At 46.6% G+C, this 26,033-nt stretch overlaps 1 protein-coding gene across 2 annotated transcripts in view; it reads left to right on the forward strand.

The window, feature by feature from the left end:
• Nucleotides 1–26,033, forward strand: part of NTRK3 (neurotrophic receptor tyrosine kinase 3) — a 202,864-nt gene that overhangs the window by 156,810 nt on the left and 20,021 nt on the right. The window contains exons 13-16 of one of the 2 annotated variants that reach the window (XM_053988106.1): nucleotides 7,097–7,227; nucleotides 11,261–11,433; nucleotides 14,817–15,060; nucleotides 25,819–25,893. In XM_053988106.1, coding sequence (XP_053844081.1) covers nucleotides 7,097–7,227; nucleotides 11,261–11,433; nucleotides 14,817–15,060; nucleotides 25,819–25,893 — 623 coding nt within the window. The remainder of the gene's footprint in view (nucleotides 1–7,096; nucleotides 7,228–11,260; nucleotides 11,434–14,816; nucleotides 15,061–25,818; nucleotides 25,894–26,033) is intronic. The other variant, XM_053988107.1, reaches the window with a different exon arrangement.

Below are 26,033 nucleotides of genomic sequence, written 5' to 3' on the forward strand. Positions count from 1 at the left end.
TAATGTCACTTGCTTCCAGGTGGTTGTCACAGTGTTTTTGGTGAGGGAGCCTGGCGGGCTCTGGAGTTGCTTGTGATGAATTGCTGGTTTAAGGGGTGCTTGTGCTTTGCCTTTCTATCAGCTCTTTTACACACACACACCACACACACACACACACACACAAAAACTCCCTTTCCATTTCCCTTCAGCTCCAAGAGCACTGTACATGAGCACTGTTGGTGGTGGTGGTCTCTGTGCTAATCCAGTCACTGGATTAGCTGCACATCACACCCCTCTGTGCAGCTTGAGGGCTGTTCTGCAGCATCTCTCCCTCAAATCAGGGCTGGCTGGAGTCAGCTGGAAGCTGAGAGGCAGCGCTTTGGGTCAGGGCTTCTCCTCCTTCTGCTATTGCAGCAGCAAAAGCCAGAGGAGCTGGTGATGTCCTGATTGCCAGAGGTATGCTTGGAAATGGTGGATGTCAGGTATTTCCAAAGCATCAGAGATCTGGGATGCAGAGGTTGCTCCTCTCCTGTTTTCCTGAACTCAATTGCACTGAACTTTAGCTCCTGGTGTAGATTGGTATAACTGGATCATTATTTTAGGCAAGATTGTCCAGCTAAATGCGTCAAGGCCTGTTATTTTTTACCGAGGTCCATTTAGCAGCGTGTAGTGCATTAGCTCTGGGTCTGCTGGGTCAGCTGAGCAATAAAGCCTCCTTCCCACCTGGGAGCTGCACTCATGCCTTGTGCTGCTCCCAAGGAATGAAGCGGATGGTAAGAAAATGAAAAGAACTGCAGAAACATAAAACAGCTTTCTCCTAAGGTCTTTACGAAGGAGTACGATCGTCAACTGAACTGAAGGCTGTGGTTGCTCTACCAAGTTCCCAAAGATTCAGATATGCTTTCCATAAATCTCTGTGATTTGTGTCAGGACTGCTTGGTGCTTATAATCATGACTTCTTTTGAGTCCAAGTCCTTGAAGGATGCCTTACAGAGGAACTTGGCAAAAAAAACATTGTCTGGGCACCGTGCCGAGTTGTTGGAACGTGTACCTGGGCCCTTTCCCAGAGGTGGCTCATGTCAGAGCTGGGAGAGAAGCCACCAGAAGTGAAGGGCTACCTACCTGGAGTCCAGGCAGAGATAAGAAACAGCCCGTTTGTGTCTCCATTTTTTATAATGGTGTGGGACTGATTCTCCTTTGTTTACATGTACTTCACAGCAGTCCATGATTGAAATCAATATCCCCCATTGACTTTGATGGATTTGCACCAGGTGAGGAGGGAGACTCAGGCTCTGTGCACCCTGCCTATGTGTTATCTTCTCTCTCTGTGAGACAAATCTGTGAGAGAATGACTTGCCAGCCCTCCAGTGGCAGGGCTTTTTAATCTGGTCCTGCCCGATGTGTGAGCTCTGCTCTGATTGGGTACATTGGGTAACTCATTGAGTTTGGTTCCCATCCAGGCTGTGATTGACTGCCTGACATGAAGGGCTCTCTGCTTGGTACTTACGTGTGGTGGTGACAAGATTTCCAGTGTAAATTGTAAGCTTTGTCTATTTGATTTTAATTGTGGCGGAGCAGCGGAGCTGTGCAGCATTTATTCACAAGAGTTATTCCAGCAGTGTCGAGGAAGAAATGAATGAATCACATTGACTAAGTGAGAACTTTGCTACCTTTTTGTGGACAACTTATGTAGAAAGAAAAGAGAGACAATTCTTTGGCATAAATTAGTTGTTACAGCAAATGACTCAGCCACTGCTTAAAAATGTCATTGTTGTTATCATTTATACAGCGCTGTTGATGCAAATGAGGCATAGAAGCTCATGAAAATCAAGAGCATATCTACAAAGAGCCCAGGATCAGACCCAAATCAGGATACCCTAGAAACAAATCTAAAATAAATCAGGTTTAAAACAGGGCTTGAACAGCAAGAGGGGCAAAAAATAGAGAAGGATAAAAAGAGAGAAGAAATGCCATGATATGAAAAAGCAAAGGCAGGGAGGAGCTGGTGATGGAGAAGTGCAGGAAAGGACCTACCTTTAGAGAAAACAGAGTTACATGTGGCAGGGGGAAGAAAAATTTATAGAAAATTGATATTGGTCTTTTCTAGGCTAGAAGAGGAATCTTCCAATGAAGAGGTCAGCAAAAGTAAAAGGAGAAATGTCTATAATTTTGGTCTATTCCACCAGCAAGCTACAGGTTGTTTGTGAATTAATAGTCCAGGGTCAGGAAACCCACTAGAAATAAAAAGTCTGCTCACTGTTTAGGAGTTTGAAAGAAGATGTGAGGAATTAATTGAAATTTATTAATTTAACAATTGAAATTGACCTGGTGTAAATGATCCAGCATGAGTAGTTTTGCAGTTTGCTCTAACTTAACTACTGGCACTGCTCATGGTTTACTCTGGAGATTGATTTGTCCATTTTCCTCCCACTGTAGTCATCTGTGTCCAAACACAATCATGTGCATTCAGGTTTCAAGAGTATTAGCAAACCATGGTTTCAAAGATGCTGGTTGTGATGGGAATTTGAAATGCAGAATTTGCCATGTCACTGAACCCATCTCTTCTTCATCTGATGCCCAGGACTGATTTAGAAATGAGACAGTAATTGGAAAATTAGATTCATGAAATGTACTCATATGACTTCCCAATATCTGCTCATGTGATTGAAAAGTGGTGGTTATTCAAAACAAGGTGTTTCCACTGCACACAGTCTATTACCAGTGCCATATGCTCTACCTGGTATTTGGAGGTTGAGTCAGGGTCTCTTTGCCTTGCCCTTGCCATAAGATAGAGAGACTCTGCAATATGAGAGTAAAAGATGGGAGAAGAATCATTGACTCTGTGATGTAAGTGGAAAAGTTCTGATTTTTCCAGGCTCTATCACAACGGCCAGTGCAGAAGTGACCCACTGGGACATGGTAGACTGATGTGTGAGGAAAGCAGAATTAATCTTGTTCCCTCTTCTTCTTCCCCAGTATCCCATGGCTTTGTTGGGTTCACAAGTTTAGCAAACCAGAAGGTGTTTGTCTTGAGGAGAGGAACAGACATGACTGAGGACACATAGGAGCAAGTGATGGGGAGGGAGAAGTTTCTGGTTTCAGAGAGCCACTTTTCTGACTAAATTCACTTTAAGCACAGATCAAGTCATCTGTCCTGCAAAAGCTTCAGAGGTGGTTAGGTAAAAATCCCTTTGCAGATCCAAAGCTGCCATCCTTCTGCCTTGGCTCTTCCAGAGAAAGGGAAACTTTCTGTTTCGGAGACCATGTGTGACGTGGGTCCCAGACTTGTTAATGGTCTAACTTACCCCCATGCTGTCATCACTGAGCTAATGTCATGGGCCATTTCCAACCAGCTGCAGGTCAGGTGCTCTGTGATGTGGTTAATGGGCTGTTCAGAAGAACAGTGAAGGCCAAAGTTTGAAACACCTTCTCTGTGTGTTAAGTCTTGATCAACAAGAAGGAAGGTGGGGAATCTGCGCAACTTTTCTTCTCTGCCATGAAAAAACATACTGATCCGAAACCAAGGACTGGAAGATGTTTCCTTGTAAAGTGAAATTACTTTAGTGTCAGGCACTCACATCCTTCCTGTAGATACAGCATGGCTTTGAATGAGTTCACATCATGCTGTCAATTCTGCTTATTTTCCTGTCAGGTCTTGCTGTGGCTTCTGCATAGGATCTTCTTATGAATTGTCTTGTTGTCTTGTTTTTATAAATAAATGGTACATGGGGAGGAAAAAAATAAAAAGAGAGGTACTTAGGGAGAGGAACTTTGCATACACCTTGTCTACAGGGCTGACTGCAACACAGCCGAGACAGCACAGCACTGCCTGCCTAAAACAAATAAACACCAGCTGTTTATCAGACAGGGCTCGGCTTCCTCCAGGAGGAAGTAAACAGATTTATGCAGATGAACCTCTGAGGTGCCCTTGCAGCACAGCATCTTTCATGGCTATTTGGCCTTCCTCATGAGTTACAGCCAGGATGGGCGAGTGCAGAGATGGAAGGTGAGCACAAAAAACACTGCTGGCCACACCATGCCACAGGGGTTTGTCACTGCCTTGTGGTTAAACCTGTATTTTATAGTGGGTTAGAATTACTCATAGTGCTGATCTCGCTGTGAAGGGAAGAATTTGATCTAAACTTCACTACTTTAGGCCTCCAGCATGTGGAAAAGCAATTTATTATAACTCACTTATTATTCCATTTGTGCCTAAAATACTATGAAGGAAAATTTATGGCTATTTGAGGTTGAGAGAAATTGCAATCAGCAAATGTACTTTTCTGATTCTGCATTTAGATTGTCCAGTTGCTGTCAAACTACTTAACTTCATGACCCTTTTATTTTTATAACCACCCAAGTTAACTTTCAATCCAACAGTGCTACACAAGTCCACTACTGCAAAAGGATTGCTTCTCTCTCAATTCAACTCTATCTGCCACAATACCACATTTAATTCTTCATATAAATTTTCCCTGAAACTTCTCAGGTGGCTCTTAACAACTAGCTGTAAAATCTGGTCTCGGAGACAGATGGGATATTATTTTAATAATATAGACATAATTACACAGTTTGGATGCCAGCTCTCAGAAATGTCTGATAATTTATTAAGATGTTATTGGGAGGAAATATTGGGAGCTGAAAGTTTTGGGCAATACCCTGGAGAGTTTGGAAAGAGAGGTTTGCCATGGTTCTCATGGTTACTCATCAGAAGTGTAAAAATTCTTAAACAGTATTGCTGGTTTTTCTGAGGCTGTTTCCTATTTAACTTCATCTCACACCAAATGGGACAATCCTATTGTAATTGCTACATTTCTGAATTTTTAAAAATATCCTTGGGCCCCTCTTAGTACAAGATCATTCCTCACAGCTTTCTTGATTATTGCTATTTGGGAGACCAAGAATGCAAATATGTGGTTTGTCAATACAGTAAGACCAAGGTAACGTAGTGATGAGTGCTATAGAAATGCTTGCCAAGCCAAAGAGGATAAACCCCTTTTCCTCTACTCTATTAAGTAAATTGGTGCCATTTGAGCTTTTCTTATATTAGGATTTTCCTCACCCGGGTGCATTGCTTTACATTTCAACACATTATAGCTCAGATTTCTCCAGGTACTCCTTAAACACTCAGCTAAACCAGGTGGAGAAGGCAAAGTCCACATGTGATTTGTTCTCCCTGGCTGCCACTGCAGGTTTAAAACCAAAGTCATTTTGGATGTGTCTACCAACCTGTGCCTTAATGTTATTAATTTTATTAATATTGGTAAGAAACAGTTTTCAGCCTATTGAACAATTAAGAAAGGTCAATGGGAATTCCCAGAGAGGTGTCTTTCATTACAAGGCCCATTGCTTGTGCAATCTTGCAGCATCCATCTTCCCAAGCAAGCCAAGGGCCAAGAGATGGCAGCTCCATAAGCCTGCCTCTGAGCTCCTAATTAAAAAGCTTAATTGCACGAAAGCCATTAGGCTGCTTGTGTTCCATTGGCTTTTTGATGCATTAAATGGTACCTGTGTTGTTGTCAGGCACGTGACCCCTCAGGTTGATACAGGTGCCTGCTAAGGTGCCTGGGTGGCAGGAGCTGGTGGCAGATTGTGACGTGTCCCTGCAGCCAGTCTGAAACCCAGAGTTAATCACTTCCACCTCCTTCATCTGCAGTGCCCCAAGGGAAACACACCTAATCTAAGGGACACATACATTTACAGCTCCTGTGGCACAAGGAAGAGATGAAAAGGGATCAAAAGTGGTCCAGTTTATGAGCAAATAGATTCAGGGTTATGAACATCCCACGGGAGTGGAAAGAGGGCACTGTCCCATGTAATGGCTCTGCTTGAGGAGACCTCTCATACATCAGCTTTTGCTGACTGGGCACTGGAGGAGGGTGCACAGCTCTCCACTGGCCTTCATGACCATCAGGCTGGAGCTGGGAGTGGTCTGTGCCGCCACAGTTCTCATGGTGATGGAAAGCTGCACTGAAGGACAGTTCATAAAGATGAAGTTTTGGATGCTGTCCCTTCAGAAAACGCTGTGGTGGCTGTGCATCTCTAACTGCTTCTACAGTTCATTCTAAGCATTAAATAAAACCTTTTTTTTTATTGCTGAGGAGTTCTAAGGGTGCTGAGATGACACAAAGGTGCTTAGAGGTTTGCTGTGCCTTAGTGCTGTCCTCAGAAGAGAGCAAGTTCCCCCAGTAACCCATGGCATTTAATGGTGGCACAGAGTCAGTGGATATCCCATAGTCACTAACCAGCCCCTGTAGGTGCCTGGTGTCTGGGCAGATTTAATCCTCGGGAATGACCTGTTAACTGAGCAAACCACTTTTCATTGGCCTCTGTACCTCTGGTAAATTAAAGCTACTGCTCTTGTGATTCTTCCTGAATGCTCAGTTGCTATTCTCTGTCAGTCCTCGCTGTCCTAAATGTCAGTGGAAAGGATCATTGAAACTAATGGGTTCAGTTCATCTGTTGTGCCAGTGATGGTAGCCTGGGATGACCTTCTTTCTGAGGGAACAGTCGTGTAGGGGAAGGCTGCAGGGTCAGGGTCCTGCTGTGGGGCAGTACTCAGCACTTGCAGCCAGCTCCTGCTAATGCCCTAAGGAGCATGGTGGTCACTGGTCCTCCTCCTCCTGAGAATGCTTTGACTTACCAAGCTTCAGCCTCAAAAATCTGTCATGTTTGAGTTTAAACTAATCCCAGATGAAATGCAAAACTCAACAGGACCTTCTAATCTCACCTGGCCTTTCATTGGAAGGATATGACCTTTGCTACACCTCACAGGAGATGGATTATTTCCGGGATCATTCAAAAGGGATTGATGTTGTTGTAGCAGAATTTCCCCGAAGGTTGTTCTCCCTGAGGACAAGCTTGCCAGGAGCTTGTCATGAGGACTGATAAACCTCAAGTACTTTCCTCGCAGATGTTTTGCATGAGACTAACTCCATCACAGAGATGGCTGCGTTCTGTGGGTGGGTAAAAAGATTCCCCGTAGATATTTTTGTGAAGCAATTTCAGTTCCCTTGCAGCTTGCAAGAAAATTGAATTAGTTGTTTTCCATTCACTGAATTAACCCTGATTCATTCTTCCCTCAACCCTCTCCCTCTTCCTCCCCTCCCTCCAACAGACGTCCAGCATATTAAGAGGAGAGACATCGTTTTGAAGAGGGAGCTGGGAGAAGGTGCCTTTGGGAAGGTGTTCTTGGCCGAGTGTTACAACCTCAGCCCCACCAACGACAAAATGCTGGTGGCAGTGAAGGTAAATGCCAAGGGCAAATGGCAGAGAGTAGGGCAGGGGCTGGCCAGTGAAGCGAGACTGGATGAGCCTGTGTGGGAAAGGGAAGCAGGGGAGGGCTGGGGGCCAGGGGTGGAGATTTATCTGATGCCGGAGATTGTGGTAAATCCACTTAGTCACACAAAGTTTCAGTGTTCCGCTTCAAGGTTGTCTGTTTTCACCAGTGCCAAAGCCTCCCTTCCTGCTGACACGGCCAGGAGACAGGGAGGAGAGGCTGGGCTGGGAGCTCCTGTGCAGCTGCAGCAGCACAGTGTGGATCCAACTCCCTCCAGCAGGCACTGTGGCCCTGCTCCTTCTGGATTTTATCTTTTTGTGTAACATGCAGAAGCTGAAACATAAAAAGGCCTCAGCAGAAATGAGCAATGAAAGCTAAGCATGATGAGCCAATTTTCTGGGATCAATTTGCTGCAAGATGGGCAAAGCAACTCGGCTCGGCTCCACTCTGCTCCTGCTTGCCTAGCCACAGGTTGCTCCTGTTTCGGGTATTTTAAGCCAACATGAGTTCAGCTTGTCTTGTGCTGTGCTGCTTGCATCCTTGTGACATTCCTCGTGGGAGCTGTGCCCCATCAGTGTGGCTCTGGGCAGAGGAGAACACTCAGTGCAGAACTGTGCTCTCCTCTCAAGTGGCACCAGTGGGCAGAGACATAGTTTAATCCCTTGGATTTAACCAAAGGAGCTTCCTAGCTCCTTGGAACAAGGTCTGCATTTGAACCGATGCTCTACAGGGAAAAGGTTCCAGCACTCTCTCCAAAGTGCTGGAGGCATTCAGTTTCTTGTGACTTGTTCCATTCATTGGCAGCTCAAGCCTTTTTTTTTTTTAGCTCAGATGTGCCCTTTTGCTCCAGCAGTGAAGTGCAAGATTGCACCTCTCACCTCTGAGATGGGTTAAAGCCGAGGACATGAAGACACCCACGTGATTAATTGTTTGATTATAGGGTTGGTACATGCCTATCAGTGTCAGCCATCCCTCAGCAAGCCTGGCTCCCGAGTCTCTGCAGAGTTTCATTTGCATGTAGGCAGAAACAGCATCCAAACTTGTTTCTGTTAATTGCTACTATGAGCTTACATCTCCAGAGTGCCTTTCATCCTGCAAGATCATACAGCTACAGATCTGGAGCAGGGCCCTGGAATCTGGCTTCTTGCCAGCTCTGGGAGTGGCAGGGAAAAAAATCCCTCTAATTTGCGCCATGTTAGAAGTCTGAGGGAAGAAAAAAAGGCAGGAATAAAGGCTTTACATATTAGATTGAGATTTGGCTGCAATTCCTGAAGATCTCATGCCCCCAGCTGAGGCTGAGAACTGCCCCCCCAGTCCCTGCAGCTCAGGGCAGCAGCAGGACACTGGTTAAGGGCAGCTGAGTCCACAGCTCGGGGCCTGCCTCTACCCTGCTCTCAGGGACTCTCTCCCAGGGCCAAGGCAAGGGGCTGTGTTGCTCTCTCACTTAAATGGACGCAGATTTTTAGCAGATCTAAAGGTTGCAGCCCTGCAGATAAACTGAGTTTTGATGTGAAGGCATGGACAAGCTTCCTGTTTTATTCAGCTTGCTTCTAAAAGCATCCTAAGAAATGCACAAACACTATATCCAGCAGAGTGTTAAGGTGACAAAGTCAAGTACTAGAAATGCTGGAGGGGCTATGTTCAGGGCATGTCCTCTGAACACCTTATTTTTCATTTCTCTGGGGCTGCTCCATTGTGGGGATCACTCCTGTGCTGGAAGCCCCCTAGATGTGAGTGTTCCTGTTTTCACAGCCCCCCAGCAAGTTACTGGGGTTGTATCATCCCCTTTTGCAGAGGGCAGATGCACAAGCAGGAAAACTGAACTGAAGAGATCTGCTTTAGGTGAAGGGTGGAGTTACCAACCTCTCTCTCCAGCCCCATGGACAGCCAGTACTTGACTCAGAGTGAGCCCTGCTGCAACAATAAACACATGGAGCTTGTGGAAACCTGGCCCTGAGGCTGCATAAGAGAGGATTTTCCAGGTAATATTGGAACAACTGGCACTTCATGAGGACAGCTGCAACCTGCAGATGCTCAGGGACTTGCCAGAAGTTATGGAGGAATTGTGTGATGGAGACACAAAAAAAAAAAAAAAAAAAAAAAATTCCACCCTAAACCTTCCTGGGAGAGGCATTCCACTGATTTTACCGAGACATCCCTTCTCTTTCTTTGGTTCTGGTCTTCTTTCCCTGTTCCATCCCTTTCAGCTTCCTCATTTTTAAATGCTTGGCTGTGCAACCTTAGCAATGAGGAGGGGGTTAATAACTTTTTTTTGGTGTGTGATATCAACAAACTTATAATCTTAACACCTTATAAAAATGATTGTGTGTGAAGGAGATGAAACCTAAACTCACTGCAGCTTGAAATATTGTGTGCAACCACAGGAAAAAGGGGGAGAAAAGAGTGATGGGGGAAGGGACTATTTTCCTGCAGAAAAATAGGGTGGCATCAACATTATGAAGATATTAAATGACTAAAAGTAATTGGGTGCCTGAGATAGGGATGGATGCTTTGCCATCTGCACCATGTAACTAACATTCATCTAAATATCTCTAGTCAAGCTATCCCAAAGGGCAAAGAATTAAAATAGATTTATGCCATGTGAATAGCACTTTGGGAGGGGCAGAATCAGATGAGGCAGTGTCCTAAGGCTTGGGGAAAAGCCTCACAGCAGGCCTGCTCCAAGGGGAGAAGCACCTTCTCTGGAGGAGTCCCTAGAGCCAGCAGCACCATGGGCCAGCCCAGGTGCAGTAACAGAGTGCTGGGCCCCATCCTCCATGCATATTTATCATCCCTTTTTGCACATAAATTGCATCCTGCAGCTGCTCAGGCCACCTCTGCTGTCTGCATGGGGAGATTCAAGGCACGGGGAGAGGGGGAAGGTGTATTTGTGTGTAGGTAAGGGGAGAGCTGCCCAGTGTCCCCACCACTAAAGGGCTACTGGTGCACATCAGACTGACACAGGATAAATGGAACAAGTTTCCTTGAGTCCTTTTCAGGACTTGAGTCCCTTTCAGCTCGTGTTAGGCTGCACAGTTAAAGCCAGAATTGGTCCTAAACAGTCCTGGCATGTGGAGGATGCAGAGAATATGATGCACAGCCAGAAACTCAAAACCAGACTCTTCATTTTCTTACCTTTTTGCAAAGACTGTGCTGATTCTTGTGGCCATTTCATCCTGTCAAATGGTCAGGACTTAAATTTTTTTATCAAGTTCCCTCCCTTGACTCCCTGAGATGACAACAAGCTACTTTCAAGCTAACTCTCTAATGCAACTGCTCAAAAATGCACACACAAGCCAAAACCCAACCCTGGAAAATCCTCCCTTGTCATCAGCTACGGCTACAGCAACATCTTCATGGCAACTCTGCAATGTCAGGCTGGTCCACACCACCTGAAGCCTGCAAGCTGCCTTGCAATGGCAAAATGGCATTCTCAAATTGTGGGAGATGAGATATTCTCAATAAGGACACTGATTTCAGCATCAGTCTGCCAGGGGAGTTGTTATAAACAGCAGGGAATAAAAACATGATTTTAAAAATTATGAGAAAAGACTTGACAGTGTCCTTCTTCAGAGGCAGTTTGAAAAATCCACACAATAACTGCACAGCCAGGCAAATCCATCTTCTGAATAAAGGCAGTGTAGTCAGCTATTTCAAAATAAAAGACAGATAGCAAGGACTGGCTGGCTCAGGATTTTAATAATAATGAGATATGAAGCCATTCGCCCCTAGGTCACCAGTATAAATTCTGCCCAAGCTGGGAATAATTGGAAGCTATTACCCTCTGAGGTATGTTTGCTGCTGCCTTGGAAATGAGTTGGGGAGCCCAGTGGGACAGTACCTACAGGAACAATACACAAACGTGGTGCCACCAGCACAACCGGGCCAGTGGCTCCTCTCCCCTCCCTTCCTCATCAGCTCCTTGCAGATGCTGTGACCCCTTTGTTCTGTCTTTTCCCCCACCTGAGCCCACTCTGTGCGTGTCTGCATCCCCCATTCCAGGCTCTGAAAGACCCCACGTTGGCAGCCCGCAAGGATTTCCAGCGGGAGGCAGAGCTGCTCACCAACCTGCAGCACGAGCACATCGTCAAGTTCTACGGCGTGTGCGGTGACGGCGACCCGCTCATCATGGTCTTCGAGTACATGAAGCACGGTGACCTCAACAAATTCCTCAGGTATGTGGGAATGAGGCCACGGGAGGTGCTGTGGGGCTGCCTCACAGTCTCAGGGAAACTTGTTCCAGCTCAATGGTGCACCAGTGGTGTCATTATTCAGTGGGCTGAGAAGTGAGAGATGGTTGTTCCAAGGGCAGCTTGGAGGAGGTGATGATACTCACCAGATTTAGGGCTTTAGTAGCCCTATCCCAATATTTTCCCTTAGGCAATCTCAGGAGATGTGGAAACCAGAGTTTTGATCTCCTGCCTCAGCAAGTTTGAAGCTGCAGGGAGCGTGGCTGTGATCCTTCTCTGCCCTGTGGCGACGGAAGGACATGAAGCCACAGCTGTCAGCAGCTCCAAGCCCTGCACATCCAGCAAAGCCATGTCCCACTGAAGCAGAAAGGCCACTTGCCATCACTCCCTCAGCCACTGAGCTCCTGCTTCAACAGCACAAGGATCAAAATATTCCTTTGAGAAATTTGTTGGTGTCCTTGATCTGGTTTGCATCCTGGGTGTTCACTGGTCACTGGTTCTCATTCCTGCATTCAGAAAAGACCTGAGAAATGTTGGAGGAGTCTCAGGCGGTGCCTGTGGGGTCCATCCCTGTTCCCTGGTCCCTAACCTGTGGCACCAGGCTACTCATGAAGTCAGGCAAGGCCTGAAGAACTGCTCTAATTACCTTCTCTGTCTCTAGAGCTCCCAATGCCTCCCATCATCATTCAACCATTTCATCAGCCTGAGGCAGATCATTTGTGTGCTCTGTATCCACCAGCACCAAGGGCCAGGGAGCAGCTGTGGGAGGATGTTTATGATGCTCTTCTGCCACAAAACAGAAATGCCACTCTGAAACCTGCATGCAAGTGGAGTGGTACTTACCTCTTGAAATAATTAGTAGTTTTATTTCCCAATATTTAGAAAATTGGACCCTTGATATTTTCCTGTTTTGACTGCTAAGTGTGAATATGATTGCAGGAGGAACAAGAGTCTTGTGCATGGCAGGTCTAGATCTGGAGTTGGGATACACTCACTGACTGTTTTTCTACCAGCACAGTTTCTGACCAGGAAACACAAGTTTTTCCCTGAGGTTTTCACTTCTAAGCAATCAGCCACACCAGAAGAATATAAGGAAGGATCCTAGAGATTTCTTCTTTCCTCTGCCAAGTGGAAACCTGTCTCCAGCTTCTTTGGGGCATTTGCAGGGCAGTGGGTGAGCTGGGAACATTCCTGCATTGATTTTCGTCCTCATTTTGGTATGGTTGTGGGTAGATTGAATAGGATTTTATAGCTCAGTCCCTGTCTCAAGCTCTGGATAAATCCAAGACATCTTTGTCAAGGTAGGATGAGTGAAGGCTGTTGGCTTTACAGAGCTCCCCATTCAAGGGGGAGCAGCCTTGGTTACTTGGGACCTTCTTTTGTCATACCTGGAGACCTCAGCAACCTCCCAGCAGTAGCAGATTGAACTCTGCCACCAGCATGAAACCAGGAGCTGGGCTGAAAGCGTGTTTTAGCCCAGATTGGTGATGCAGTGTTAAGGACAGTGCTTCAGCCTTGTGACTGAAGGCAGGCAGTCTGAAAAAGAGTGAGAGATGCTGTTCTTCAAATGCTTCACAAAGAAAAACTCAAAATTGACCTATCCTTTTTCCTGGCAGAACCAGCAACCTTTTTTCCTTAGAGGAGTCAGATATTACAGCTGAGGAACAACCTTTCTCGCTGCTCTAGTTAACCTTCCAAAGACCACAGTGCAAAACAGGCTCTCTCAGTGTCTCAGAAAGATGTTGTGTGCCCACTGCCAATGCCTGATGGAATTGCTTCACTCAGCAGTGTGTTCCTAAGGCTGAAATCATGCTGGAGCCATGGACCCCTCATTCCCATGTCCCAACTCTTTCTTGGGATGTGTCTGAGAAACACTCATGCCTGATGAAATTCATCTCCAGTCTCATTGGAAAAGAAAGCTTGTTGTATTATCTTTGGCCTTTATGAAGGAAAAGAAACTTTTCCAGGTGTGTGGTCCCTGGGATTGCAACTTCTCATCTTCCAGCTGTGCTTAGCTGCCAGCTTCTCCTTCCTGTACAGCCTTGGAAAAAGCTGCTATGTGCTCCTTTCCCTGCTGGAATGTGGTAGGCAGTGAAAAAGCCCTTTGTGTCCTAATGGAAGATGGCTTTTGGGACAAGGGAGCTTAGACCCTGCAAAGAGGTACTGAAAATGCCTAAGGGGTCATATGGAGAGTCTGGGCTTTGTCAGGTAAGGCGTTTGCTGGTCAGGAATGGGGGCTGCAAGGGGTCAGGAAGGGTTGATGATGCAGAGCTGCTTGGAATCCCTCAGCCAGCAGCATTTTTTATCGTGGAATAATTCACCCAGCCCACAGCAGGAGACAGTGACTCCTGGACACTGAAGGCCAGGGACACTGGGGGTCTGTAAGACACTCAGATGGACTTTTCCTAGTTTAACTGCAGAAATTGGAAAAGCAGTAAAATGGAAGAGGCTCACTTTAGACCCAGTTTCCTAGAGAAAAGCACAATAAATAAATTCCCCTCAGTGTTGTTAGACCTTTGTGGGCTTCCCAGAGAACAGAGAGTTTTAGTGGCCTGAAACATTAACTGGTGAGGCAAGGGGAAGCACCAGGATCAGCACGTTCCAGCTGGGTTAGTGGTGGCATGTGCTGGCATGGCTCCTCGTGCCTCCCAGGGCCACCACGCTGGTGGTGCCACAACAGACCCTGCTGTCTGCACCAGGCAGGCTGCAGTGGTGGTGTCCTGCCTCAGAAAACACTGATAGAAAAGGTCTTGTTGTGGAGAAATGCAGGCATGGCCTTCCAGGGAGCGTCCCGAGGAATGGTGTGCATGGGAGTCTGCCTGCAGGTTGTGGGGGGGGGGCCAGGCTGGGTGTTCCTGGCACAACCCCCCACTGCCTTGGGGTCTGCAGTGACCACATCCCTCTCTGCTCACTAAGGGTGCCCATCGCTTCACCCTTTTCCTTTGGTTACTGGTTTTCCAGCTTTTGTTTCCTGTCAGCAGCAGTTTTGATGTAGGGATAAGAACACGCTGCCATTATAGACCCGCTCTGCAGTCTGCAATAAGTTGTTGCCAATTGCTGTTAGCTCAGACAGGCAACAGGCTTTGTTAGAAAAAGCTTGCAGAGTTCTGGTGTTCCCCTTCCTGTGAAGCAGAACCACAGCCAGACTGTCATGGGACAGAAAATGAATTTCAGAAGAGGAAGCCAGAATGGTGACTTTTTTCCCGTAAAGCCTCAACCTCCTGGTTTTTCTTAAGCCTTTCTCTATCCTCACAGTGCAGAGCTGGGGGCTGGTCCCCATCCAGCAAGAACAGTGACTGTGTGGGATTCCTGTCTCCTGGTCACTTGTGAGACCCAACTCTGTGCTTTTTGCTTTTTCCTCCCTGTAGGGCACATGGCCCAGATGCTATGATCCTCGTGGATGGGCAGCCTCGACAAGCCAAAGGGGAGCTAGGGCTATCCCAGATGCTCCACATCGCTAGCCAGATCGCCTCTGGAATGGTGTACCTTGCCTCCCAGCACTTTGTCCACAGAGACCTGGCCACCAGGAACTGCTTGGTCGGAGCCAACCTGCTGGTGAAGATTGGAGACTTTGGGATGTCAAGAGATGTCTACAGCACTGATTACTACAGGGTAAGGCAGCTGCAGTGGCACTCTGATGCTCAGAGCTAAGGGAGATAGGAAATGTTACAGTAAATCAGTTTTTGGAGCCCTTGGGCTCGCTTGCTTGGTTATTACCTCATTGAAACATGTGCACAGAAGTTGATCAAGCATCCCTAAACCACTGTCCTTAATCCTGTTCAGTCCTGGCCGTGCTTGTAGTTCTGACACCCATGCCGATGCCTACACGGATTCTGTGATAGCCCAGCACACAGTCACACGCTTTTGGATGGCTCTGAAATCATTCCATCCTTACTGCCTATTTTTATTCCTTGTTTTTTGAAGACATTGACAAATTAAAGGTAATCCAGAGAGATGATAAATACTACAGGCTGTGACCTCTGGTGTTAGATTAAAGAAACTTAATACAGGGACCTAGAGAGAAGGCAACTGAAAGACTGACTGATAAGTGCATAAAATATGGAAGAGGAAATAATAGTCAATTTAGGTTTGACCTCAGAACATTTTTTTTTCCAGCAGGGTCATAATTTAAAAAATGGAATAATTTGCCAGGAGTAGGTTGCTGAGAGCTTGTCATTAAAGAAGTTCAGGAAGCAACTAGACAAAAATGCCTGAGTTTAGTGTAGAGGCTAATCCTGTACTCATCTCTGGGGAAAGATTCGATGAGCCAGGAATGCCTTTCCAGCCTTTTTTCCTGTGATTTGTGCTCACACTGTTCCCTTGTCTTGCACACTCCCTCTGTACCTGTCTGCACTGTCCTGCCTGCCTGATGGCAGCATCCCTGGGGGAACAGCATTTTTCCCTTCCCAGCTGCAGGAGAAATGTGATGTGAGAACTGTTTTGAGCACACTGGAGTAGGAGTTTGTCTCTGGGCCATCCACCAGCAGGGAAGGGCTTCTTAGGCTAGGGAGCCGGGGTTTCTAGCCTGATGCTTGCACGGAGGCTGATTTATTTCTGCTTACAACATGTGTGTTTGGCATGGAGGATGATTTCTCCCAGCTACCCAGAAAGGGGTGGCCTATTGTCTTGACCCAATTCCGGAAGTTTTCATTATGTTATAGCTGCCAAGTGCAATTACTGTGCTGGGGAGGAAGGAAAACGTGATCAGATTTGTGCTGAGATGTATCACCTCTCCCAGGCCAGAACACTGGATTGCCACTGGGTTTAATTACCAGTGAGGGAACCAATCTTCACTGTGCTGCAGAAAAGCCCATGCTGGGAGAAGGTCTCAGTGCAGTTACTGGGCAGTGATGAGGAAAGAGAGGTGATGTGGTCCCATAACTGCTGAAATGTCAGTAGGAAAGAGAAGAGCCCAGGGGAGGATAAGAAGCAGCACATGTGATTACCCAAGTTCTTGCCTGTCTTCTTCCCTTCAGCCCTGTAAATCCTGCCCCAACCAAGGCACTGCTGGACACAATCCCAGCCGAGCTCGTGCTCCTGCAGCACCAAGAGCCCTCTGTGCAAGGGGAGGAATTGCTGGCTGTTGCCACAGCTGGGAGGGCTGAGATGATCTCCACAGGCCAGTTTATTGTCGTGGGGTTTTTCGTCTTCTCTGTGGTGGTGTCCTGTAGCCCTCATTCTGTCTGTGCAAAGTGCTTTGCTGAGGACTGCTCCGTGCTGTCTTATGCAGTGTCAGAAGACTCTTTAGCGAGCTTTTCTCTGCATACACAAATTCCTAGTGAACTGTTATCACCTACTTACCAGAGCAAGAACTGAGTTTCAGACCATCACAGCCTTTTGTTCTTAGTTAATTTTCCTTTTTTTTGTTTTCACTTACATTCAGTTGTTTAAAACTTTTGATCATAAAGTTAATTCATTGAGGCCTTATCTGTGTTAAAGTCCAAAGAAGGCTTCTAGCAAAATAAGGTTCCGATTGCCCATATTTACACTGGTGGCATGAGGGGCAGAGGGTTTACATCACCTGCCCCAGGCCAAAGCAGGAATTGGTGACAGAGCTGGGAAGTCTCCTCAGGCCAGCAAAGAGCAGAATTCCAGGGGCCCGGTGTCCTTCATCCCCCCTCCAGGCACAGTCCAACCACACTCCTCCCAGAATATGAGCAAACAAGCTCAAGTGGGAGAACCAAACTGGTCCTTGGTCTCACCTATGAAAGTTGGAGATTTGGCTGAAGAGTTGAACTTTCAGTCTTCACTGCTGTCCCTGGTCACATTCATGATCTGCCTGGTGAAGTTTCCAACTCTGTTTTCCAGCGTTTGTGCATGGCAGCTTTCCCCTTCAGACAGCCTGCCAGTGGGACCTGGAGCAAAGTTCTGCTTCAGTTGGTTCTAGAAAATATTGCTTGGTGTGTCCAAGCTACAGCCCTGGGAGAAGCTGTAATTTGTCATCTTCTGGAAACACAGGGAGAAATCCCACCCCAAGCTGACACAACGTGACAGGACTGGAGCTCTCTGTGAGCACTCTCTTCAGTCTGCTGGGTCCCTGTGTTTGCTCCTGCCCAGGCCCTGCAAGCCTGGATAACTGGGTATGTGGATATATTACCGTGTTCCAGGCGGAGGATTAGTTCCTAGCCATTTCCTTTCTTTCCCATTTTTTAATCTTTTAAGACAAAGAAAGTACACCATCTGGCTCCTGCATTTGTGGGATGCAAAAATTACTTTAACAAAGGTGAGCTGATTAATTTTCTGTTACACATTTGGGTACAGAAAACAAACATTTGCGTAACAAAAACAGCAGAGAGGCTTGTCCCCCCTCTCTGCAAGCTCTCCATGCTCTGCCTGAAGACTGATGCATCCTCTTCCTCCTCCATCACAGAGGGATCCCGTCAGCTGTTGCCTTTTAACCTCCTTTCAAGAAGACAGAATGGACAGAAAATGATTGTGGAGGTGGAAGTGGAGGGGGGAGGTGGAACAGCATCTGACTGGAAAGCAGAGGAAAGTGGAGGAACTGGGGAGCCAGGGAGAAGTAGCCCAGCTTCTGTGAGAAGAGGGAGGGAGGGGCTGCTGAAGGAGCATTTCTGTGCTGTGTTGTGTAACGTGCTGTGCAATCTTTGGTGTGGGTCTCTGTGGGAAGGCGGGATGGAATATATCCACAGTGGAGAGGAAAGGTTTGGGCGGATTTCATTTTCCTTGTTGTTTTCTCTAAAAAATGGTGTGAGTAGGCGATTTTTTTTAGGTATGACTCAGGACTGTGACAGCAGGTGGTGGGACGCTGCAGGTCAGGGACATGGTGCCTCAGCCAAGCTGAGGGTGGCATGGAGACTGCAGCAAGTGAGGCACAGGGTGCCTGCCCAGTGCTGTCCTGGAGGGTGTCTCGGTGGCTGTGGGGGAGTGTCAGAGCTGGGGGCATCACCAGGGCTGAGATCAGAATCCCCAGCTGCTCTTTCACCCTGCACACTGGGGTTTGGTTGCTCCAAGAGCCCTTCTGTGGCTCTGGACCCACCCAAGCTCCAGTAATACCAAAATAATTTTCCATTTTTTCCCCCTAAATGCATACTTCAGTTACAAAGCAAAATCACGTGGCAGCTGTCCAGGGCAGTATTTCTTCATCTTCAGATGAGAACACAGTCTGAAACTGTAGTCAAGACTCCTTAATAACTGCTGAGGTGATGTCCTGACATGGGTGGGACTTCATCAGTGAAGTCACATGCCAAAGAGAGAAAGGATTTATGTAGACATTAAACCTCATGAAGACATTCCTCTGCCCATATTTCCTCTGTCCTACTCTTCTGGCATCCTGCTCCAAATCCTGGGCTGGGCTTGACACTTCTTAGGGATTTAGCTCCATCCTTTCACAGAGATCAATCCTGAGTGTTCTCCTGGTCATTTCATCAAGCAGAGCACACCTGCTTGTCAAAAAAAAAGACATATGCAGGACTTGACAAGGGCTCTGGATTTTTTTTTTTTTTTTAATTTATTTCTAGCAATACAGAGATAATCATAATGACAAAAATGCTCCCCATTTCTGTGTCCTCACCACTCTGGAGCATTGTTTGGATTAGGAGAAACAAGGTTTGCAGGAAGAAGCAATATCTTTTAATGGAACACACGATATTGTTGGAAGGGGGAGAAAGAATGAATTTTAGGTGCACAACCCCTCTCTGAGTTCTTTTTTATTGTTATTTTCTGTTGTATCAGTTGGTTTAATAAAAGATTAATATCTCTTCCCATGAACCTTGTCTCTTACACCCTTAGACCATCAGAACCAAAAAATTTCTGCTATGACTTTGGCCTTAGGTCAGTGTTCCTTAAAAAGTCTGGGATCCCTCCTCCTCTGAAGCATGAAGGTTTACTGTGTAAACAATTTATTTCTTCTCTTTCTTTAAAATGGCCAGCAAAACCCCCATATTCTTGATAATTTTCAGTACCCATTTAAGGTTTCTTTCTGATGGCAATCTCTCATCTTGACCATCTCTTACTGTTGTTCTTTTCCTCTGCCATTCAAGATTGGCTTCTTTCTCATGGATACAGCCAGTTGTTTTTCCAGTGAAGTTTCCATGTGTGCAATAGGTCACTGAGATTTAGCAGCTGCCTGGGTCGTGCTCCTTTGGAGGCTCATCCAGCATGGTAGATAAGACTAACAAACAGACAAGCCTTGCATTTAAACTGGATTTAGTCTGACCCACAGTCTTCTCCATAGAGGGCTCCAAAGATAATCACACCATCACTGGTGCTCTGTTCCCACCAGCTCTGAACTCTCTGCAGAGGGTCAGCTGTACTCTCCCTACTGCCTTTTTGCGCAGGCTTGGCAGAACCCCTTAGAGCTCCTGTGGATCCCTCAGCTGCACAACAGCCACTGTCAGCCCCCTGGTGCTTTCTCTGTGGTTTTGCTGTGCAGCTCATGCAGTGTGTGTGCAGCATGAGAGGTGGATCCCAGCACAGGGGAACTGCTGCCCAGCCCTGTCAGCACCAGGATGGAGCCCTGTGATGAGTGTGCTGGGGCTCTGAACCATCACCTGCTAAGGGAAAGGCCAACAGGCACAGGGAAGGGAAACTCCCTCTGAATTTCTAGCTGGGATGTGGTACTGCCTCACTTTGGGAGAGAAAATAAGCTGCCACTCTCAGGTTTTATGGTAGACCCAGTGTACACTGGCTGTAAGTCAGCTCTGGACAGAGAATGAGCCAGGCTGTGCACTCACACAGTGTCCTCAGGCTCAGCTCAGTGCTGATGGTGGGGAGGGGCAAGCTCAGTCCCTGGCCATGCTGGCTGTTGTGGGGGATATCTTGTAGAAGGTACAATGTGTGTGTCACGTTCAGCTTCACAATCAGCACCATTCCTAGCACCTCAGTGCTGTGCAGAGGCATCTGTGCGCCACCTTTTCCTCTTCTAGCCCTTCTCTGAGGAGGAAAATGTGATATGCTGCTCTCTCTACATCCTTTCTGCTCAGAATTGGAGAAGGTTTCACATCTATGTTCTATTAGGAAGAACACTTAGAAGTGAAAAGTGTTTTAATTTTCTGCTTCTTATCTGGGATTATAGAAATATATCTTGCTTTGTCAGACCTATAAGAGTAGGGGCAAAAAAGTCTCATAGTGACCTGGAGATGTGACTGATACAGATGTGCCAGCCAAGCAGAGCTACAATATTCCTATGTGCAAGAGCCTGTGTTTGAAAGTATTACATGCCCTACTCAACATCTGTTTATCCCATGTGTCCCATCACCCCAACCCCTGATTTGTTATTTTTTTCCTTGTTCTTACTGCCATCACTCCCCCTCGATGACATCTGTATGCCTCTTGAGGTATGGATGGCTCATGCCATGGTGCCTCACAGCTGCCCTGACTGGGGGTTTGAGGGCAGAGAAACCAGATTCCTCCTAAGCTGCAGGAGGGTTGGAAAGGGGAGGTGAGGGAATGGCTCAATGTGGGTGTGTGGCTGAAGTGTCTCTGTGCCTGTCCTGGTGTGCTCTGCGTGCAGGAAAAGTCAGTGTGATATTGAACGTGCTGGTCTTTGATATCTCTGTGGCTCCTATAAAAAACTCTGCAAATTGAATTTGTGGCACAGCTCCTTATCTCCTGAAAGGAAGATGTAACAGCATCATCTTGTGTTTTAGCCAGACATTTTCCCTTAACACTTCCCCATTTCTACACTGAGGGAAAAACAAATGTTGAGTCTTTTTTTTTTTTTTCCCTCCTGTTCGAAACCTTAAGAGCCCTTCACACAAAGCAGCTCAAGTGCAGAAGAATTAATTGGGGAAATTAGGTTGTGCTGTATTCCTGGCATTTCCTCAGAAACGGTAATTGCCCTAATTCTCCACCCTGTCAAGACCTGCATCTGCACCCTGTTTTCTCCCTCTCCTTTTTCTCAATGTCTACCTGTTGTTCTCCTGCTTGAGTTGCTGTTTTCATGCTGTTGCCATTTATTTCATTCCAGTAATGAGAGGGATGTGGCAGGTGAAGAGCTCTCACAATCTGGTGACATCTTCTTTGAAGCACGGGCACAAAAGAGCGGTTTGTTTTTGGGAGATAAAAACTCCCTGTTCTGGTACTTGACCTCCACGCTCACCTCTTCTCCTGCTTGGGGTATGTTGCTGCTGTCACTGCAAGTCATTTGGCTCAGAATTTTTGTTTAATACAGTCTCAATATTCACCTAAACACTGACCTCCAGCTAAATCCCTGTGTTCTCCCCAAACCCTCACATACCTACTGAGAGCTTATCAAACTTAGGATCTTTCAATCAAAGCTCAGCCCCATTTCCCAGGCATTTGAATTGAGGCTTTTGATTTCTCCCAAACATCAGGCTGAGATCCAGAGGGCTGGGAGTTCAAAGCCTTTCATTTTAGCTTCCTGATGGTTTTTAACCTTCCATTTGCAGAGGTCAAAGATGCAGCCAAACAGGGAGGAATTGTTTGTTCAGTATTTCCTGACCTAAAACACCTGAGGATGTATATATGACAAGTTTGGATTCAACAGAGATGATTCTTCTAGTCCATGTCCATGCTGACTGGACTTTGGCTGCTCTTAAAAGCTGTCCAGGCTGATCTCTGCTTTCCTGGGATCTGGGGAGAGTTCTGGGAGTAACCAGTCAAATGCTGGAGCCATCACTGGGGTAGTGACACCATCCCCAGAAGTTAGAGTCAGTTCAGTTCAGAAAGCTGGGGCTGTTTCTCAATGCAGCCAAACTACCCAAGTCTGTCACCTCTGCTGTAAAAACTTGAAATAGCAAATTTCCTGCAGGGAAATTCAGGAACCCTTTCCTTCAAACAATTCCCTTTGCATAAAACTTTATTATGGAGGGCAGGACTCTTTTCTATTTTCAGTGTTCCCTGGCTGCAGCCAACAGATCTAGAGAGGCAAAAGAAGCTACTTGTGATCCCCATCCATCCTTGAGTAGTTTTTCCCCTCCCTCTGACTGTGAAACTGTTTTTCTTTCCCCTGTTTAAATTTGTTTGTCCAAGTGTGGTTTCCAACACCTGCTAGAGGTTGCCTGCATGCAGTGTGCTCGTTTCTTCCTCCTGTCCCCACTTGGAACATCCCATTAGCCTGAAAGCTGTGACAGACAGGGAAAAGAGCTCAATGCCTCATTTTAAGCAAGATAGACTCTCCTTTGGTGGAGATCCATCCAAAACGTGTTTCACTGTGGTGTCACCAGAAACAAGGAAGGATTTTGTACACAGTAGGTCTGAGACACTGATGGTTCTGGGTTTTATCAAAGTGGGTACAAATTTAAATTGTATTTAAGCTGATTTAAACTGCAGCTAGAGCCGAAGAAGGTAGACAACCTTATGCCAACATATTATTCCAGCTTCATGATTCCAGCACAGGTGGACCAGAAAGAGTGTGGGTGGTGAGCTGTTCATGCTTTGGGAGGAGCACTGCTACTTACAGTCCAGCAAGACTGGAATATGCAAATGTAAAACCCTCCCCTCATCTTGTCTAGGTTGTTAAACCTCACTGCAGCCCAGCTGGCCACTGGCCTCCTCCTGCCTTCCCACCTGCAGGACCATGATCTCAGCTCTCCTTTACCATGGGTGCAGCCAAGAGATCTTTTGTTTGGTGACACACTGAGCAAGAAAGGTGGGGAGCTCCCCCAAACCTCGGTGTGATCAGCAAATAAACTGGAGGCAGAGAAGTTATAAGCCAGTTTAGTGAGATCATGGATAAATTATGCTTTGCTTCATGACAAACTGAAGACCTCCCTGAAAAAATTAAAATGCAAATATCTTCATCAACATCCCTAATTAAGATGCTTGTATGGAAGGAAACCACTGCTTTTCTTTTTTCCTGCTGATTTCTGCACAGTCAGAGTTTCTCCAGGCTTTCCTCTCCTGCTCCCCCCAGTTTCATAGCCCTGCCTCTCTCAGCCCCAGCGAGCTCCTTCTCCCCCCCCAGCTGGGTGGAGAAAGCCCCTATTTGCAACCAGTTTTAATACCCAGGCTGTTTAGGGCTTGGCTGTCAAAGAGAGCGTGTTCAATGTACAATCAAGGGGCAACGATGCACAAAATTGCACACACACATGAAATGGGAATCTTTTCTCAGTGCGTGTTGAGCTTTGAACGCTTAAGTGATTCCACCTCTCTCTTCCCCATCCAATTATGTGGGCGACACATGATAAGATTCCTAAAGGCATTAGTGAGGGAAATCTTTATACTGCCTAATCAATAGTGTTCTGCTCAGCAGAAGGCATCTCCCCACTCTGGCCTCAGCCTTGCTCCTGTTTACCTTCTGAAAACACCTGAAGTTGACATTCTCTCTATTTGGTCTGTGGAGACCAAGAGTTAAAGCAGCAGTGTATCTGTTGATAATCTGTTGAGCAGTGTATCTGTAGTTAAAGAGTTTTTTTCTTGCTTTAAAGAAATAAAGAAACCAAAACAAAACAAAAAACCAAACAAATATAAAGAGTAAACCCTGCCAAGTTCACATGTCAGAGTTTTTGGAAATGTTTGCTGTGTAGGCCAGAGGGACCTTCTGCCCCTTTCTGCTGTATGGTCCTTACATGAATGGCCAAAAACCTTATAAGCAAAGACGTTGGATGATAATTTTTCTGAGCATCACTGAGGCAAGATGCCAGATTTTATGGGCCACTAGACAGATCCAATATAGCAAATCCTCTGTTCCACTGTGGATTCTGAGACCAAATTATCAATTAATGTGAAGCATTAAAAAATCCAAATCCCTTTTAGTTCCCTGCAGTCATTAGTGACAAGATACAATATCTATAGCTCAAATGCTTTGCCAGCATCCCCTGGCAGCAAGGCAGAAACTTCATTCCTATTTTTTCCAACATATATTAAAAAACATATGAGATCAGTGGTTTTTACTCTCAAATTCGGCTGCCTCTACATATTTACTTAGATGGAAAAATAAATCAGGTTTGGGTTACTCTCTGGGTTAGTTATTTGTTATTGCAATAAATGCATGGTAATAGATCTGACAGAGGGAGATGTTTCCCTTTCAGCTCTGCGTTTGAGGTAGAATTTGCTTTGTTCTGCACTATATTATATTGATGTTTTTCCCCCACTGCTGGATGACTTCATTTGCTCTACTTCTTTCCAACATCCGTGCCTCTGCCACAGCTGGCTTTAGGATGCAGTTTTATGCGTAGACTTTTCTTTTGTTTTCCCCCAACTGTAATGCAGAAGCAATTTAAACAACCAGCATGAAACAATTTCCTAAGCCTCTCCTCCCACCAATTCATACCTCAACTTTTTGGGAAGGGAGGTGAGTCAGTCATCCAATGGACAATCCCCTAGGCAGAATGAGCTGTCAGCTACATTCAGCAGCTCAGTTTCCACTGCAGGCTGGGCAGGTGCCCAGGGCAATGACCAGCTGGACTCACCCTGTGGCCATATTTTTGGGTATTCCCCAGGCAGTTCTCAGCCTGAGTTCCTCAGTAGCACAGCCAGAAGTGTACCCCAAAATCACTGTGTTCGCCAACTGCCTTTCCATCTTGGGATTTTATCCTAGTGGGAACACAAACAACTCACTGGAAAGTCAGCAGACTTTATGCCTCTCATTTACTCTCAATGTGCTCACTGAGATCCCTACCCCTTTTGTCATCTCCTATTCTCCAAATCTTTCCTACTTTGATGCTGAGGAAAATGTAGTGCTGTATTTCCTGTCCCAGAATTTTGCTTCCCCTGTCCCTTTCTAAACTTCAGTTTTCTGATTGCTGGCAGGTTTGTGGGTGATTTGGAGCTGTGGGATCAGCTATTTTCTTCCCCAGCCTGCGACAGTACTGATGGGACAAAGACTTTTGGGCCAGTGTAGGGTGATGTGCGAGGTGCTTCGCTGGGACATTTGGCCAACAATACCCTTAACTCTGGCTGCCCTGAGCTTGTTCAGTGAAGATATCAACGGGGGCCTTATTCTGCTGGCAGAGGCAGATGAGTCCCTGCACTGTGCTCAGGAGGGCTGACAATGGGCAAGAAGCAGGATGCTAAAGTACCAGATTCAGAGGAAATGCTCAAGCATCCTAAAATTTCTCTTGACTGGAGAAGAATTCTGTCCCCTCAAGGGATGACATTCTGTGTGACCATTCTGTGTGGCCTCACAGTCCAAGGAGAAGTTTCAGGAGGCTGAGCGCCCCTTGGCTCTTGCCCAGCTCTCCCTCTCTGTGCACTGGTGCAGGTGACTGTGTGGGCTGCGAGGTGGTGGTCACAGGGGCCAGAGGGTCTCACCTGCGCCACGCCCTCACAGCAAAGGTTGAGTAGTGCTGGGATGTTGCAGCTAGAGAAAGACTTTTGGTTCAGTTAAAGACACACCCTTTCCCTTCTTGTCCCCTTGCTTCATCCCCCCCATCCCTCCCTCCCTCTCTCACCCTTCCCTTCTCTTTTGTTTGTCTCCTTCCCTTGTTCTCACCCATTCACTGTCAGGAAGGGCCGCGTCTGAAGGGCCAGTTCAGCGCAGCGTGGCAGCGACAGAGACTGGCACCGTCGGCAGCTGCAACAGTGAGTGGATCCCAACCCTGGGGCAGCTGGAAGTGGGGGACTGGTGCTGCTTGGGCATGAAATGACACCTGGGGCTGAGTGGCTTTGGGAATAGGTTGGGTCTTGTGCATTTGGCAGTGAAGGGGCTCTTGTCTGTGATG

Source organism: Vidua macroura, chromosome 12 (assembly GCF_024509145.1).
Source record: "Vidua macroura isolate BioBank_ID:100142 chromosome 12, ASM2450914v1, whole genome shotgun sequence".
In the NCBI taxonomy this organism is placed as follows: domain Eukaryota; kingdom Metazoa; phylum Chordata; class Aves; order Passeriformes; family Viduidae; genus Vidua; species Vidua macroura.